An 18,278-nucleotide genomic window follows, 5' to 3' on the forward strand; every position below is an offset into this window, starting at 1 on the left:
AGAGTACATAGTCATGTCACTGACTGTCCTCAGAGGAGCTCACACTCTAATCCTACCATAGTCATAGTCTAATGTCCTACCATATTATTATTATGTATTTATATAGCACTAACATCTTCTGCAGCACATTACAGAGTACATAGTCATGTCACTAACTGTAAGATGTACTTATAAGAAACTTCCAGAAGAGTTGGTAACATTTGAAAACATCCCCACTGCCACCAATCAGATGCTGTCTTGCACTATAACAGTGGTCACTGACTGGTTGCTATGGGCAACTCCTCCTTTCCTGTGCTCTCCTCCCTCTGTCCTATCTCCTTCCTATATCAGAGCAGCCGGCAACCAATTAGATACCTGATTTCAGGTTATTACAACTAAACTTGGAGACCTATAAACAGGAAACCCACTAGCACAGATTGTGCGATTTACGCTCAGCGACAAGACTGACACATTTTCCCAGTTATATTTGTACTTTATTTACAAAACACAACAAAAACCAGAATGCAAAGAGAACCTGTCATATTCTAAAATGAGACGATACATATAATGTCCCTTCACTGCCTGTCACCATGAAATGCTTCTCAGCTTATGATTCATTAATATAAAGAAATTGGTTCCTCACGACTTCCGGACTGTCATCGCCATAAAAGAAGCACTTTTGAAAGCCCTGTATTTAGTTAACAAGGAGAAGGTGTTTACTGTGATTTAATGAGATGGTTTTACTCGATGATTGGATTTTATTGCCTCGCACGGCTTGTGGAATGTCCCCGCTGCTTGTTTTGGCTGCCGTTCGGCCATCTTTGTAGCGGTGTGAAGCCAGCTTGCCGCGTAGCGTGCGGTTGGGTCATCTGAGCCAAGAGTGTGTCACACGAGGGCTAAAATTAAAACTGGTTGGCTCCCGGTTTTGGTTCTTGTTTCGGCAAGTGAATCAGCAGACAAGTACGGACAATGAGATCACCCGAGAGGTGAGAAAATGTCCTAAACTCGCGACTCACAAAGTCGTTCCACTAATGGATGTGCGGACCTCTGCTATACATGCAGAAATAGATTAAGATATAACGAGGCCCTAGGAGAGGTAGTAGATTTCAGGGCACCTTGGGGTCTTTTTGTTAAGCTGAAGTAGAGAGAGGTCAAAGAAGGTGACAGGTGGGCCTCGTTGACTCCCACTGGGCCCCAAGCACCTACTTAGGTTGCCTGGTGGATAATCCTGCTCTGGATACATGGTGTACAGATTTTTCTACAGAAGTGTGTTTGGATTACAAGTAGTTCATATTTAGGGCATGCAAAAAAAAAATGTTTTCCCTCTCAGGCGAAATAAGCATATAAAAAAATGTTGAGGCAGACTAAAATGATGGCGTTGATGCAGCACACCCGGGCCCAGAATGGTTCCTCCACGATGCTTCTCTGCTGGATGGAGTTGGAAGAGTCCACGGATTCTTTGGGGGAGCTGCAGAAGCGACTACTCCATGAGCGGCTGCGAGGGGAAGGGCTTGCGGGAACTGGAAGTAGAAAAACAGAAAACAGGTTCTCTTTAAAGAAAGCAGAATTCCTGCAAGCGTAGATGGATTCCTGGCTGTGTAATCATAACTTTTCTCATGGTTCCCCTATCAGCATAATGCAGCAGTCAAGAGATTGAAAAAGATCCCTATTGGTCTGAAGGCAACTGCTGACGCTAAGCGATCAGGCGATCAGCTGATAAAACTGATGGGTTTTTATACAAATCAGCGGATCGTTACACCTTTATATTGCCAATTGCCTACCGAGTTTCTGAAGTGCGTCTGGCATCGCTGTATTCATAAATGGGGATAGGGAAGGAGGCATCCAGGGTAAGGTATAGGAGTGTTTGGGCAACAAACCACTTATCTCCAAAATAACATAAAATATGGATAAAAGGCTAAAAGCTTTATCAATGCACCAAATAAAAGTGTTTTGCGCTTCTTGGCCTGCCTCCTCACCTGCAGGTTGACATTTTGCAATTTTTTTTAAAGGACGCCTGAATTGAGAGGGATATGGAGGCTGCCATATTTATTTCCCGTTACACAATACCAGTTGCCTGGCAGTCCTGCTGATCTCTGGCTGCAGTAGTGTCTGAATCACACACCTGAAACAAGCATGCAGGTAATCCAGTCACACTTCAGTCATTAAAAGGACACTTAAGTCAAAAAAAAAATGAGTTTTACTCACCTGGGGCTTCCAATAGCCCCCTGCAGCTGTCTGGTGCCCTCGCCGTCTCCCTCCGATCCTCCTGGCCCCGCCGGCAGCCACTTCCTGTTTCGGTGACAGGAGCTGACAGGCTGGGGACACGAGTGATTCTTCGCGTTCCTGGCCACAATAGCGCCATCTATGCTGCTATAGCATATATAATATACCATATAGCAGCATAGAGGGTGCTAATGTGTCTGGGAACGCGAAGAATCACTCACATCCCCAGCCTGTCAGCGCCTGTCACCGAAACAGGAAGTGGCTGCTGGCGGGGCCAGGAGGATCGGAGGGAGACGGCGAGGATACCGGACAGCTGCAGGGGGCTATTGGAAGCCCTAGGTGAGTAAAACTCATTTTTTTGTTTGACTTAAGTGTCCCTTTAAGGTGCGTACACACGCACTACTATAAGGAACGATGGTCCAATTTCTAGCGAAAAATCGTTAGAGCGATCAGAAATTCTGATCGGATTGGTTGTAAATAATCTCCATTGGTGGACACAATCCATTATGAACGAGTGAAAAAATGTCATCCGAATGAATTTTCGTTGAACCAAAATCTGGATTTTCTTGTTGGTTGTGATAAATAGGAAGCAATGATTGGTTTGTTGATGGTATAGTGAACGATGTATTACAATATTTCACTTCCGATCAGAATTTCTGATTGCTCAAACGATTTTTCGCTAGAAATTGGACCGTTAGTGGCCAGCTTTACACTGTTTCTGAACAATCCTCTGAGCGGATCATTCAGAAACAGTGTTATCAGTCTGCCGACAGACTGTACACACACTCTACTATCGCTAGAACGCCCGCCCAGCGGGAGGGTCTGATGGACCCGTCATTCCTTATAGTAGTGTGTGTGTACGCACCTTTAGAAACAGAGGCTCAGCAGGACAACTAGGTAATCTGCATTGTTTAAAAGGAAATACAAACGACAGCTTTCATTGCATGTTTAATCTGTACATAATAAATGTCAGTAAGCTGAGATCTGTGGTGAAATCACCAGACGTACCCTCATGGTCTTCTGGGCTGGAGTGGCTGCGACTGGACACTTTCCTCAGGGTGAACTCGGGGGGATTCCTTCCTCGGGGGATGGTCCACCAGGTGAGGTTCTTCACCTAGGAAAGAGAGATTGTGAGAATAGGAGCTCTTTTATGTCATTACTCACTTCCACGCTGAATATATTGCCGTTGCAGAAAACAATCGAGTAGAGGTAGCCTTATGGTAGCCAATACACCAGACAATAATGGGCAGATCGACTGAGAGTCAGATCACTCTCTGATGGAATCTGATCAGAGAGAGCTCTATTGGCTGCCCATACACTGCAGGCAGATTCCCGATCAATGGCATGCTGAAATCGATCTGGCATTTGCCTTGTGACGTCACTTTCGACCGCCTCGCCGCCCAACGCTGTCCCCGTAATATGGTTCCCCCCGGTGCACCATACATTACCTGTCTGCATCTGCCGCTTGTCCATCGCGGCCTCTGGGTACCGCCCTTCATCCATACACGCGCCCCACGTGGTTGCTGGAGTAACATGGGCGCATGTGTTCTTCTGATGCCGGCGGCATTGCCGGGTCACCAGTTTGGACCGCCGCTGCCACCATAACATCGCTTATAGAGAGCATATAGCCTGCTGTCCTCACAGTGACTCATCAGATGGCTTCCGGTTGTATTTCATAGGCAGTGAAGCATTAGCCGGGAATTAATAACAGATTATGTTGTTTCAGGTGCTGAAGACTTGAGACGTGACTCAGTAAAGCCCGATCATTTGTGGGATCATGCGGAGAATAGGAAGGACCTTGTTTCCCAGCTCAGGTGACTCAGGAATTCTTGTCCTACACTAAGAGTCACATTCTACACTTACCTGCGAGCCTCGAGTCCTTTCCTGTCACTAGACCGGGCCACAGACCAATGATGGCTTCTAAGACACGCCTAGAATTAGACCAGACTGAAAACAAATGCCTCTGTGGCCAATAATGCAGGTATTTGTTGTTTAGTCGCTATTCAGTTGTGTCCATCTCTTTGTGACCTCACCTAGGCCTGATTTGTACTTTTTACCGCCCTAGGCCACTGTCACCAGCTGCCCCCCTTCAGTGTAGGTAGTGAGATGACCACTCCCCCCTTCCCTCCAGTATAGGTAGCCTGATGACTCCTCCCCCTTTCCCTCCAGTATAGGTAGCCAGATGACTCCTCCCCCCTTTCCCTCCAGTATAGGTAGCCAGATGACTCCCTTAATCTCTCCTCCACCCCCCCTTTCAGTAAAGGTAGCCAGCTCGCCTTCACACCGCAGCAGCCATCAGTGTCACTCATTGCTCAGCTCCTCTCCAGTGCAGAAGCTTCCTCTTCCCCTCTGTCTCCAATGCTGCTCAAGTCCATAGCCGCCGGCCACAATGCAAACGTGCACAGAGAGCAAGGTGGCTGCTGCACAGGCGGCTAGAGTACCGCAGTCAGCAGCTCGCCTGATCTCCCTGCATTGCAGCATTTGCAAGCTTGCAAATGCTACAACAGCTTAGCCTGCTGCTTTGGTGCCCTTGCTCCTGTCGTGCCCTAGGCCATGGCCTAGGCAGCCTTGGCCTAAATCTCAGAACGCCAGGCCCACCTATCCTCTACCGCCTCTCCAACCTTGTCCAAGCTGATGTTTGTTGCTTCCATGACCATCTCATTCTCTGCTGCCCCCTCCTCCTACTGCCCTGATCATTTCTAGCATCAGGGTCTTCTCCAATGAATCCCACCTTCTCATTATGGTCAATTCACTTTTTCTCATTATTCATCTTCTCTTTAAAGAGAATCTGTAACTGAAAAAAACCCGCTCTGGGGGGTACTCACCTCGGTAGGGGGAGCCTCAGGGTCCCAATGAGGCGTCCCACACACCTGTAGCTTCGGGGAATCCAGTGCTGGCTCCCCCGAAAGGCCCTCGACAAGGCTTGACACGAGGGCGCAGGCACGGGCAATATTTACCTCTCAGCAATCCTGTGCAGGCGCAGTAGCAGCTCTTCATCCAGGGTAAGGCGGAAATAGCTGAATCGGATCTGCTCTACTGCGCAGACACAAAGGACTCTCGCCTGCGCAGTAGAACGGATCGATCGTGTTCGGCTATTTCTGCCTTAACCTGAGTGAAGAGCCGCTATTACACCTGTGCAGGATCGAGGTAGGTAAATATTTATATCATCGCTATTCGGAGGGGCCCGGCACTGCAATGGAGGGGCAGAGGAGGACGGGAGAAGCCTCTGGATCCTAGCGAGGCAAGTACCCCCCAGGGGCCCATTTTTTTATACAGGTTTTCTTTAAATACTTTCCTAGTGGTTTTGGGTCACCCCGAGCTGCTTGGCTGGCATATCTATTATACAGCCACTGGAAGATTTGGGTGCAGGATAAAGATAAACATCTCACCCTGCTGCTGCACAAGTCCTGGCGGCGGTAATGACTATTCTCCCTCCAGGCCAGCATGGATAGTGGGGGAAACTAAGGCATAATTCGGCTTCCAGCTATTGCTGCCGGCCAAATTATAGTGTTTTTGTAGTAATTTGTGCTCCGTCTTTTGACAGTGCCCAAATTACTCCCGTTACGGCCTATGGGTGGCGCCGGCTGCGCCCAAATCTCCTGCGCTGTTTTTACAGCACTCCACGTGGCTATTCTGTTGTACTGGTCCAAGCCCTACCCCATAGAGCCATATCAATCCCTGTCATGCACTGAGGAGGACCAAAGGTCCGAAACAGTCTGTCTACATGTGGGGTGGATGTGACTCTGTGAAATTTAAAGTAGTTTAAAGTATTGTTCTGCTTTTATTGACAAAGTATGGAGATTTCACCGAGAAGAAAACTTTGGAGGAAAAGTGAATTGAATTAGGGTCAGAGTATTCTAGCTTCAGCATTCCTCCTTCATAGGAACAGTCCGGGCTCAGACACACTTTAAGCGCTTTTCTGAGCGCTTGTGACAGATTAGCGCTCTCTGAACGCTTTTTAAAAATCGGTCCCATTCACTTTCATTAAAATCACGGTAAAAATCGCATGAAAATCAACGTGATTTTTCGCGTACGCAATCACGCAATCGCTGCGATTTTTACGGTGATTTTGATAACAGTGAATGGGAGTGATTTTTAAGAAGCACTCAGAAAGCGCTAATCTATCACAAATCGCTCAGAAAAGCGCTTATAGTGTGGCTGAGACCTTAGGGTTAGTTTCTGGGCCTCCGAGCACCTCTCATGGGTATGCCTTTAAGACTCCGACCAGTACTGCAAAGTACTTATAGATACATACCTTTCTGTAGCTTTTGCTCTCCTCTTTCATTTGATGCCATTCTACACCAAATAGTTTTCATTCGATTTCAATTTAAAAATCGCGGCTGCCATCTTGGCTATGTTATAACTTCCGGGTCACCCCTGTCTTCTCTGTTAGAGAAGTGCATCACTGAATGAAGCAGGAAGAGGAAGTGACACGCATGGCCATTGCAAGAGGCTCCTCCAGAGGGGTCATAGCAAGACTTTGTTGGAAGTCGTCTGGCTTAAAGGCATGCCCATGAGAGGTGCTCAGAGTCCCTTAAAGAGAACCCGAGGTGGGATTTACTTATGCTAGTGGGGCACAGAGGCTGGTTGTGCACACTAACACCAGCCTCCGTTGCCCCATGGTGTGCCTCCAGGACCCCCCTGCGCGCCGCTATACCCCCCGCAGTGCTGGCGACACACACCGTGTCGCCAGCACAATGTTTACCTCTGCCTGTCAGCGCCACTCCCCCGCCTCCTCCATATCGGCGCTGCCCGCCCGCGCCACTTCCCTCCAATCAGCAGGAGGGAAGAGAGGCGGGCGGGTAGCGCCGATTTAAAGGTCTTCATCGTTCAGCCTTCCTTATGGTGCAACTCTCGCAACCATATAGAGTATTACTACTGGAAATCCATAGCTTGGACTATACTAACCTTCATCGACAAGATGCCATCTCTGCTATTTATTGCATTGTCCAAGCTGATCATTGCCTTCCTTCCAAGGAGAAAACGTCTTTCAATCTCATGGTGGCATTGTCTGTCTGCAGCAATCTCTTAGCTCAAGAGCACAAAGCTTGATACTGCCTCCATCTCTTCCCAACTATACACCACATTACTGGTCTTTTTTTTTAATCTCTGTGGGATGTTTGATTACTGGGAGTTCCAAAGCCAGTACAACATATACCTGGTCTCCCAGGATGCACTGGGAAAAGAATTCTGCATAGCAAATCAGCTCTCCCAGTGTGACATCACTGGGAGGGTCTGGCTGCATACCAATATACAGTAACATATAGATATTTACACTCACTTCCATAATTCCATCCTTTTTTGTTGTTTATACAGGCAATAAATGACGTTTGGAATGTACTGAATGCTGGGAGCTACATACAAGTGATTCAGGTTGAAGCCAATTTGACAACCTATCACACACCAATTCTTGGTAAAGTTGACCTGAGATTTCTAACACATCCAGTATCAAAAACAAAGAAAAAGGAACAAAAAGTTTGATTTCTCTGTACAACCTATCGTTTGCATCAAATTGCCATAAAATTGAACAGAAAATTGTAACGTGTGTGGCCAGTGTGATTTGGGCTGATTCACTGGGAGACCGAACTTGGAAAGTTTCACTTGTTGGTGGACTCACCTGCGAGGTAAGTGGCGGCTCCGTCAGGAGGCTGATCCCCACCACCACGCCAGCCGTCAGTGCGCAGAGGATGATGGCGAAGTGCAGGTAGTGAACGTCTTTCAGCACGGCCGGCCTCTCATCAGGGATGCCACAGCGAGGAATGGGGTACACAAACTCCATGATCATCCGAACTAGGCCCACCACCAGGCCGATCATCAGTCCCCAGAACGCCCCCTGTCAGGAGAGACACAGACATCCTATCAGAGCGTCATGTGACCAGCAGCATGGCCAGAGAACTAGGCCCACCACCAGGCCAACCATCATCCCCCAGAACGCCCCCTGTCAGGACAGACACAGACAGATCCCGTCAGAGGGTCATGTAACCAGAACCATGGTCAGAGAACCAGACCCACCACCAGGCCAACCATCAGCCCCCAGAACACCCCCTGTCAGGACAGACACAGACAGATCATGTCAGAGTGTCATGTGACCAGCACCATGGTCAGAGAACCAGGCCCACCACCAGGCCAACCATCAGCCCCCAGATCGACCCCTGTCAGGACAGACACAGACAGATCCCGTCAGAGGGTCATGTGACCAGCACCATGGTCAGAGAACCACGCCCACCACCAGGCCGACCATCAGCCCCCAGATCGCCCCCTGTCAGGACAGACACAGACAGATCACGTCAGAGGGTCATGTGATCAGAGAACCAGGCCCACCACCAGGCCGCCCATCAGCCCCCAGAACGCTCCACCATCAGGACAGACACAGACAGATCATGTGTGACCAGCACCATGGCCAGAGAAGCAGGCCCACCACCAGCCCCCAGAACACCCCTGTCAGGAGAGACACAGACAGATTACGTCAGAGGGTCATGTGAATAGAGAACCACGCCCACCATCATGCCGACCATCAGCCCTCAGAACGCCCCCTGTCAGGACAGACACAGACAGATTACGTCAGAGGGTCATGTGATTAGAGAACCACTCCCACCACCAGGCCGACCATCAGCCCCCAGAACGCCCCCTGTCAGGATAGACACAGACAGATTACATTAGAGGGTCATGTGATAAGAGAACCACGCCCACCACCAGGCTGACCATCAGCCCCCAGAACGCCCCCTGTCAGGACAGACAGACAGATTACATCAGAGAGTCATGTGATTAGAGAACCACGCCCACCACCAGCCCCCAGAACGCCACCTGTCAGGACAGACACAGACAGATCACGTCAGAGGGTCATGTGAATAGAGAACCATGCCCACCACCAGGCCGACCATCAGCCCCCAGAACGCCCCCTGTCAGGACAGACACAGACAGATTATGTCAGAGGGTCATGTGATTAGAGAACCATGCCCACCACTAGGCCGACCATCAGCCCCCAGAACGCCCCCTGTCAGGACAGACACAGACAGATCACGTCAGAGGGTCATGTGACCAGCACCATGGCCAGAGAACCAGGCATGCGCGTGCCTTTGAGAAGCAACACTCAAGTTGTGCACATCATGGGAGTTGCTCTATTTGCACATGGTGATAGCGCCCTACATTACTTGCACAAGTCCTGGTAAAGTCGCTATGAGCTGTATTTGTATGGCAGTTTTACCAGGAATTAGTAAATAAGCGATTGATCGCATTTTCAGCAACACACAGTGATGAGATCCACGAGGATGCCAGGAATGTGCAGACTACCATGCCAGATGTTTCACCACAGAACTGCAACGCATGGTTTACGACAAAACTACATGAACACACTGCGATTTCCATTCATTATAATTCATGGAAATCGCCCCCCCCCCCCCCCCCCCCGCCAAACCTCCACAGGTTCTCTTTAAAGAGACACTGAAGCAAAAAAAAATATGATATATAGGGAATTGGTTGTGTACTATGAATAATTACTAGAAGATTAGCAGCAAAGAAAATATTCTCATATTTTTATTTTCAGGTATATAGTGTTTTTTCTAACATTGCATCATTCTATAATATGTGCAGATTACACAACACTCAGCATTCAAAATGATTCTTTCAGAGCAGTCTGTGACCTAATGACCTTCCTCTGGCAGAGGAAAAGTAAATAGTCCAGGAACAGTTGAGATAATAAAAGTCAGAAAGCAGCCCTCTCCACGACTTTGAAAGTCGTAGAGTTTAATGGCTTTTTTGCATAGAGATAACAACTGGAGTTTCTTAACTCTTCCTGTACTGGAAACAATTAGACTGATGTATCTGATCTTAATGTTTTATTTCTTAGCTGTACTACACATACAAATCATAATATCATCATTTTTTTTTTCGCTTCAGTGTCTCTTTAAGCCTTTGGCAAGCCAGAAAATACTCAATGTGATTTTGATAGTACTTATTCATCCTTTAAAAAAAAAAAAAATTTGCACTTTATCAATTACAAAGTGCTGAAAAGTTATATAAAAGAAAAGATGAAAATGTATCTCCCAGAAGTAAACTCACTAGAAAAAAATAATTGCACGTATCTCCTAAATTCTCTAAAAAATAATTTCAGCACTTTGTAAATGAAAAAAGTACCACAAAGCAGGTGTAAAAGTACTGCCAAAATTATTCTGACAATTTTCTTGCTTGCTGGTGGCTGAAAAGCTATTTTAGTGGCACAGCTGAAGTGAAAAGGAAATGGAGCAGGGTACTAGTTGCCTGGCTGTCCTGCTAATCATTTGTCTCTAATGCTTTTAGCCATAGCCCCTGAACAAGCATGCAGCAGAACAGGTGTTTCTGGCATTATTGTCAGATCTGACAAGATTAGCTGCATGCTTGTTTCTGGTGTTATTCAGACACTACTGCAGCCAAAGAGATCAGCAGGGCAGCCAGGCAACTGGTATTGCTTAACAGGAAATAAATATGGCAGCTTATATAAATGCTTTTGTTGTATTTATCTCAGGTTCCCTTTAAGGATGACACAGCAGAGGTGAGCACCTGAGCTATGAGGAGGGAGGCTGTCCGCTCAGCTCTCTGTATAATATAACAATGGAGGACGTGGGACAGGCAGAGCACAGCTGAATGTAACTTTCCTGTTACTGAACACGCCAATCCCATTTATTGTCTGCGGTGACCTTATTACTGGGAGCAGACACAATACTCGTGTCTGATGAGTGACGGGTGTTCCCAGGTCAGCGGGTGTTATTGTGCACAGAGGACACGCCACGCCAATAACATAATATTACTGTACATTCTGGGAGAGTCCAGCGTGGCCTCAGGCCAATCACCGGCCACGTTCCCAGGTCAGCGTGTGTTATTGTGCGCAGAGGACACGCCACGCCAATAACATAATATTACTGTACATTCTGGGACAGCCCAGCGTGGCCACAGGCCAATCACCAGCCACGTTCCCGGGTCAGCGTGTGTTATTGTGCGCAGAGGACACGCCACGCCAATAACATAATATTACTGTACATTCTGGGAGAGCCCAGCGTGGCCACAGGCCAATCACCGGCCACGTTCCCGGGTCAGCGTGTGTTACTGTGCGCAGAGGACAAGCCACGCCAATAACATAATATTACTGTACATTCTGGGAGAGCCCAGCGTGGCCACAAGCCAATCACCGCCCACGTTCCCGGGTCAGCGTGTGTTATTGTGCGCACAGGACACGCCACGCCAATAACATAATATTACTGTACATTCTGGGAGAGTCCAGCGTGGCCACAAGCCAACCACCGGCCACGTTCCCGGGTCAGCGTGTGTTACTGTGCACACAGGACACGCCACGCTAATAACATAATATTACTGTACATTCTGGGAGAGTCCAGCGTGGCCACAAGCCAACCACCGGCCACGTTCCCGGGTCAGCGTGTGTTATTGTGCTCATACAGGACACGCCACGCCAATAACATAATATTACTGTACATTCTGGGAGAGTCCAGCGTGGCCACAGGCCAATCACCAGCCACGTTCCCGGGTCAGCGGGTGTTATTGTGCGCACAGGACACGCCACGCCAATAACATAATATTACTGTACATCCTGGGAGAGTCCAGCGTGGCCACAAGCCAACCACCGGCCACGTTCCCGGGTCAGCGGGTGTTATTGTGCGCACAGGACAAGCCACGCCAATAACCTAATATTACTGTACATTCTGGGAGAGTCCAGCGTGGCCACAAGCCAATCACCGGCCACGTTCCTGGGTCAGTGGGTGTTATTGTGCGCAGAGGACACGCCACGCCAATAATATAATATTACTGTACATCCTGGGAGAGTCCAGCGTGGCCACAGGCCAATCACCGGCCACGTTCCCAGGTCAGCATGTGTTACTGTGCGCAGAGGACACGCCACGCCAATAACATAGTATTACTGTACATTCTGGGAGAGCCCAGCGTGGCCACAGGCCAATCACCGGCCACGTTCCCAGGTCAGCGTGTGTTGTTGTGCGCAGAGGACAAGCCACGCCAATAACATAATATTACTGTACATTCTGGGAGAGCCCAGCGTGGCCACAAGCCAATCACCAGCCACGTTCCCGGGTCAGCGTGTGTTATTGTGCGCACACAGGACACGCCACGCCAATAACATAATATTACTGTACATCCTGGGAGAGTCCAGCGTGGCCACAAGCCAATCACCGGCCACGTTCCCGGGTCAGCGTGTGTTGTTGTGCGCACACAGGACACGCCACGCCAATAACATAATATTCCTGTACATTCTGGGAGAGTCCAGCGTGGCCACAGGCCAATCACCGGCCACGTTCCCGGGTCAGCGGGTGTTATTGTGCGCAGAGGACAAGCCACGCCAATAATATAATATTACTGCACATCCTGGGAAAGTCCAGCGTGGCCACAGCCCAATCACCGGCCACGTTCCCAGGTCAGCATGTGTTATTGTGCGCAGAGGACATGCCACGCCAATAACATAATATTACTGTACATTCTGGGAGAGCCCAGCGTGGCCATAGGCCAATCACCGGCCACGTTCCCGGGTCAGCGTGTGTTATTGTGCGCAGAGGACAAGCCACCCCAATAACATAATATTACTGTACATTCTGGGAGAGCCCAGCGTGGCCTCAGGCCAATCACCGGCCACGTTCCCGGGTCAGCATGTGTTATTGTACGCACAGGACAAGCCACGCCAATAACATAATATTACTGTACATTCTGGGAGAGTCCAGCGTGGCCACAAGCCAATCACCGGCCACGTTCCCGGGTCAGCGTGTGTTATTGTGCACACAGGACACGCCACGCCAATAACATAATATTACTGTACATCCTGGGAGAGTCCAGCGTGGCCACAAGCCAATCACCGGCCACGTTCCCGGGTCAGCGGGTGTTATTGTGCGCAGAGGACAAGCCACGCCAATAATATAATATTACTGTACATCCTGGGAGAGTCCAGCGTGGCCACAGCCCAATCACCGGCCACGTTCCCAGGTCAGCATGTGTTACTGTGCGCAGAGGACAAGCCACCCCAATAACATAATATTACTGTACATTCTGGGAGAGTCCAGCGTGGCCTCAGGCCAATCACCGGCCACGTTCCCATGTCAGCGTGTGTTATTGTGCACACAGGACAAGCCACGCCAATAACATAATATTACTGTACATTCTGGGACAGCCCAGCGTGGCCTCAGGCCAATCACCGGCCACGTTCCCGGGTCAGCATGTGTTATTGTACGCACAGGACAAGCCACGCCAATAACATAATATTACTGTACATTCTGGGAGAGTCCAGCGTGGCCACAAGCCAATCACCGGCCACGTTCCCGGGTCAGCGTGTGTTACTGTGCGCAGAGGACAAGCCACGCCAATAATATAATATTACTGTACATTCTGGGAGAGCCCAGCGTGGCCACAGGCCAATAACCAGCCACGTTCCCGGGTCAGCGGGTGTTATTGTGCGCACAGGACACGCCACGCCAATTACATAATATTACTGTACATTCTGGGAGAGTCCAGTGTGGCCACAGGCCAATCACCGGCCACGTTCCCGGGTCAGCGTGTGTTATTGTGCTCATACAGGACATGCCACGCCAATAACATAATATTACTGTACATTCTGGGAGAGTCCAGCGTGACCACAAGCCAATCACCAGCCACGTTCCCGGGTCAGCGTGTGTTATTGTGCGCAGAGGACATGCCACGCCAATAACATAATATTACTGTACATTCTGGGAGAGCCCAGCGTGGCCACAAGCCAATCACCAGCCACGTTCCCGGGTCAGCGTGTGTTATTGTGCGCAGAGGACATGCCACGCCAATAACATAATATTACTGTACATTCTGGGAGAGTCCAGCGTGGCCACAAGCCAATCACCGGCCACGTTCCCAGGTCAGTGTGTGTTATTGTGCGCACAGGACACGCCACGCCAATAACATAATATTACTGTACATCCTGGGAGAGTCCAGCGTGGCCACAGGCCAATCACCAGCCACGTTCCCGGGTCAGCGGGTGTTATTGTGCGCACAGGACACGCCACGCCAATAACATAATATTACTGTACATCCTGGGAGAGTCCAGCGTGGCCACAAGCCAACCACCGGCCACGTTCCCGGGTCAGCGTGTGTTATTGTGCGCACAGGACAAGCCACGCCAATAACCTAATATTACTGTACATTCTGGGAGAGTCCAGCGTGGCCACAAGCCAATCACCGGCCACGTTCCTGGGTCAGTGGGTGTTATTGTGCGCAGAGGACACGCCACGCCAATAATATAATATTACTGTACATCCTGGGAGAGTCCAGCGTGGCCACAGGCCAATCACCGGCCACGTTCCCGGGTCAGCCTGTGTTATTGTGCTCATACAGGACACGCCACCCCAATAACATAATATTACTGTACATCCTGGGAGAGTCCAGCGTGGCCACAAGCCAATCACCGGCCACGTTCCCGGGTCAGCGTGTGTTATTGTGCGCAGAGGACACGCCACGCCAATAACATAATATTACTGTACATTCTGGGAGAGTCCAGCGTGGCCACAGGCCAATCACCGGCCACGTTCCCGGGTCAGTGTGTGTTATTGTGCGCACAGGACATGCCACGCCAATAACATAATATTACTGTGCATCCTGGGAGAGCCCAGCGTGGCCACAAGCCAATCACCGGCCACGTTCCCAGGTCAGCATGTGTTATTGTGCACACAGGACACGCCACGCCAATAACATAATATTACTGTACATTCTAGGAGAGTTCAGCGTGGCCACAAGCCAATCACCAGCCACGTTCCCGGGTCAGTGTGTGTTACTGTGCTCATACAGGACATGCCACGCCAATAACATAATATTACTGTACATTCTGGGAGAGTCCAGTGTGGCCACAGGCCAATCACCGGCCACGTTCCCAGGTCAGCGTGTGTTGTTGTGCGCAGAGGACAAGCCACGCCAATAACATAATATTACTGTACATCCTGGGAGAGTCCAGCATGGCCACAGGCCAATCACCGGCCACGTTCCCAGGTCAGCATGTGTTACTGTGCGCAGAGGACACGCCACGCCAATAACATAGTATTACTGTACATTCTGGGAGAGTCCAGCGTGGCCACAAGCCAATCACCGGCCACGTTCCCGGGTCAGCGTGTGTTACTCTGCGCAGAGGACACGCCATGCCAATAACATAATATTACTGTACATTCTGGGAGAGCCCAGGCGTGGCCACAAGCCAATCACCGGCCACGTTCCCGGGTCAGCGGGTGTTATTGTGCGCAGAGGACACGCCACGCCAATAACATAATATTACTGTACATTCTGGGAGAGCCCAGGCGTGGCCACAAGCCAATCACCGGCCACGTTCCCGGGTCAGCATGTGTTATTGTACGCACAGGACATGCCACGCCAATAACATAATATTACTGTACATTCTGGGAGAGTCCAGCGTGGCCACAAGCCAATCACCGGCCACGTTCCTGGGTCAGCGTGTGTTATTGTGCACACAGGACAAGCCACGCCAATAACATAATATTACTGTACATCCTGGGAGAGTCCAGCGTGGCCACAAGCCAATCACCGGCCACGTTCCCGGGTCAGCCTGTGTTATTGTGCTCACAGGACAAGCCACGCCAATAACATAATATTACTGTACATTCTGGGAGGGTCCAGCGTGGCCACAGGCCAATCACCGGCCACGTTCCCTGGTCAGCGTGTGTTATTGTGCTCATACAGGACACGCCACGCCAATAACATAATATTACTGTACATTCTGGGAGAGCCCAGCGTGACCACAAGCCAATCACCAGCCACGTTCCCGGGTCAGCGTGTGTTACTGTGCGCAGAGGAAGAGCCACGCCAATAATATAATATTACTGTACATTCTGGGAGAGCCCAGCGTGGCCACAGGCCAATAACCAGCCACGTTCCCGGGTCAGCGGGTGTTATTGTGCGCACAGGACACGCCACGCCAATTACATAATATTACTGTACATTCTGGGAGAGTCCAGTGTGGCCACAGGCCAATCACCGGCCACGTTCCCGGGTCAGCGTGTGTTATTGTGCGCAGAGGACACGCCACGCCAATAACATAATATTACTGTACATTCTGGGAGAGCCCAGCGTGACCACAAGCCAATCACCAGCCACGTTCCTGGGTCAGCGTGTGTTATTGTGCGCACAGGACATGCCACGCCAATAACATAATATTACTGTACATTCTGGGAGAGTTCAGCGTGGCCACTGGCCAATCACCAGCCACGTTCCCGGGTCAGCGTGTGTTATTGTGCTCACAGGACATGCCACGCCAATAACATAATATTACTGTACATTCTGGGAGAGTCCAGCGTGGCCACAAGCCAATCACCGGCCACGCTCCCGGGTCAGCGGGTGTTATTGTGCACACAGGACACGCCACGCCAATAACATAATATTACTGTACATTCTGGGAGAGTCCAGCGTGGCCACAGGCCAATCACCGGCCACGTTCCCAGGTCAGCGTGTGGTATTGTGCGCACAGGACAAGCCACCCCAATAACATAATATTACTGTGCATTCTGGGAGAGCCCAGCGTGGCCACAAGCCAATCACCGGCCACGTTCCCAGGTCAGCGGGTGTTATTGTGCGCACAGGACAAGCCACGCCAATAACATAATATTACTGTACATTCTGGGAGAGCCCAGCGTGGCCACAAGCCAATCACCGGCCACGCTCCCGGGTCAGCGTGTGTTATTGTGCTCACAGGACAAGCCACGCCAATAACATAATATTACTGTACATTCTGGGAGAGCCCAGCGTGGCCACAGGCCAATCACCGGCCACGTTCCCAGGTCAGCGTGTGTTATTGTGCTCATACAGGACACGCCACGCCAATAACATAATATTACTGTACATTCTGGGAGAGTCCAGCGTGGTCACAAGCCAATCACCAGTCACGTTCCCGGGTCAGCGTGTGTTATTGTGCGCACAGGACATGCCACGCCAATAACATAATATTACTGTACATTCTGGGAGAGTCTAGCGTGGCCACAGGCCAATCACCGGCCACGTTCCCGGGTCAGCGTGTGTTATTGTGCTCATACAGGACACGCCACGCCAATAACATAATATTACTGTACATTCTGGGAGGGTCCAGCGTGGCCACAAGCCAATCACCGGCCACGTTCCCGGGTCAGCGGGTGTTATTGTGCGCAGAGGACATGCTACGCCAATAACAAAATATTACTGTACATTCTGGGAGAGCCCAGCGTGGCCACAAGCCAACCACCGGCCACGTTCCCAGGTCAGCGTGTGTTATTGTGCGCAGAGGACAAGCCACGCCAATAACCTAATATTACTGTACATTCTGGGAGAGTCCAGCGTGGCCACAAGCCAACCACCGGCCACGTTCCCGGGTCAGCGTGTGTTACTGTGCACACAGGACACGCCACGCCAATAACATAATATTACTGTACATTCTGGGAGAGCCCAGCGTGGCCACAAGCCAATCACCGGCCACGTTCCCAGGTCAGCGTGTGTTGTTGTGCGCACAGGACACGCCACGCCAATAACATAGTATTACTGTACATTCTGGGAGAGCCCAGCGTGGCCACAAGCCAACCACCGGCCACGTTCCCAGGTCAGCGTGTGTTATTGTGCGCAGAGGACAAGCCACGCCAATAACATAATATTACTGTACATTCTGGGAGAGTCCAGCGTGGCCACAAGCCAATCACCAGCCACGTTCCCGGGTCAGCATGTGTTATTGTGCGCAGAGGACATGCCACGCCAATAACATAATATTACTGTACATTCTGGGAGAGCCCAGCGCGGCCACAAGCCAACCACCGGCCACGTTCCCGGGTCAGCGTGTGTTATTGTGCGTACAGGACCTGCCACGCCACGCCAATAACATAATATTACTGTACATTCTGGGAGAGTCCAGCGTGGCCACAGGCCTATCACCAGCCACGTTCCCAGGTCAGCGTGTGTTATTGTGCTCATACAGGACATGCCACGCCAATAACATAATATTACTGTACATTCTGGGAGAGTCCAGCGTGGCCACAAGCCAATCACCAGCCACGTTTCCGGGTCAGCGTGTGTTATTGTGCTCACAGGACACGCCACGCCAA

General features: G+C 50.3%; 1 protein-coding gene across 1 annotated transcript in view; it reads right to left on the reverse strand.

Annotated features, from left to right (window-relative positions):
* Positions 1 to 519: 519 nt before the first annotated feature.
* Positions 520 to 18,278, reverse strand: part of SLC5A10 (solute carrier family 5 member 10) — a 274,286-nt gene continuing 256,527 nt past the window's right edge. The window contains exons 13-15 of the mRNA XM_068243517.1: positions 7,820 to 8,035; positions 3,211 to 3,316; positions 520 to 1,499 (exon numbers count right to left, since the gene is read on the reverse strand). Coding sequence (XP_068099618.1) covers positions 1,306 to 1,499; positions 3,211 to 3,316; positions 7,820 to 8,035 — 516 coding nt within the window. The 3' untranslated portion in view covers positions 520 to 1,305. The remainder of the gene's footprint in view (positions 1,500 to 3,210; positions 3,317 to 7,819; positions 8,036 to 18,278) is intronic.

This window comes from Hyperolius riggenbachi, chromosome 7, assembly GCF_040937935.1.
Source record: "Hyperolius riggenbachi isolate aHypRig1 chromosome 7, aHypRig1.pri, whole genome shotgun sequence".
NCBI classification, from domain to species: domain Eukaryota; kingdom Metazoa; phylum Chordata; class Amphibia; order Anura; family Hyperoliidae; genus Hyperolius; species Hyperolius riggenbachi.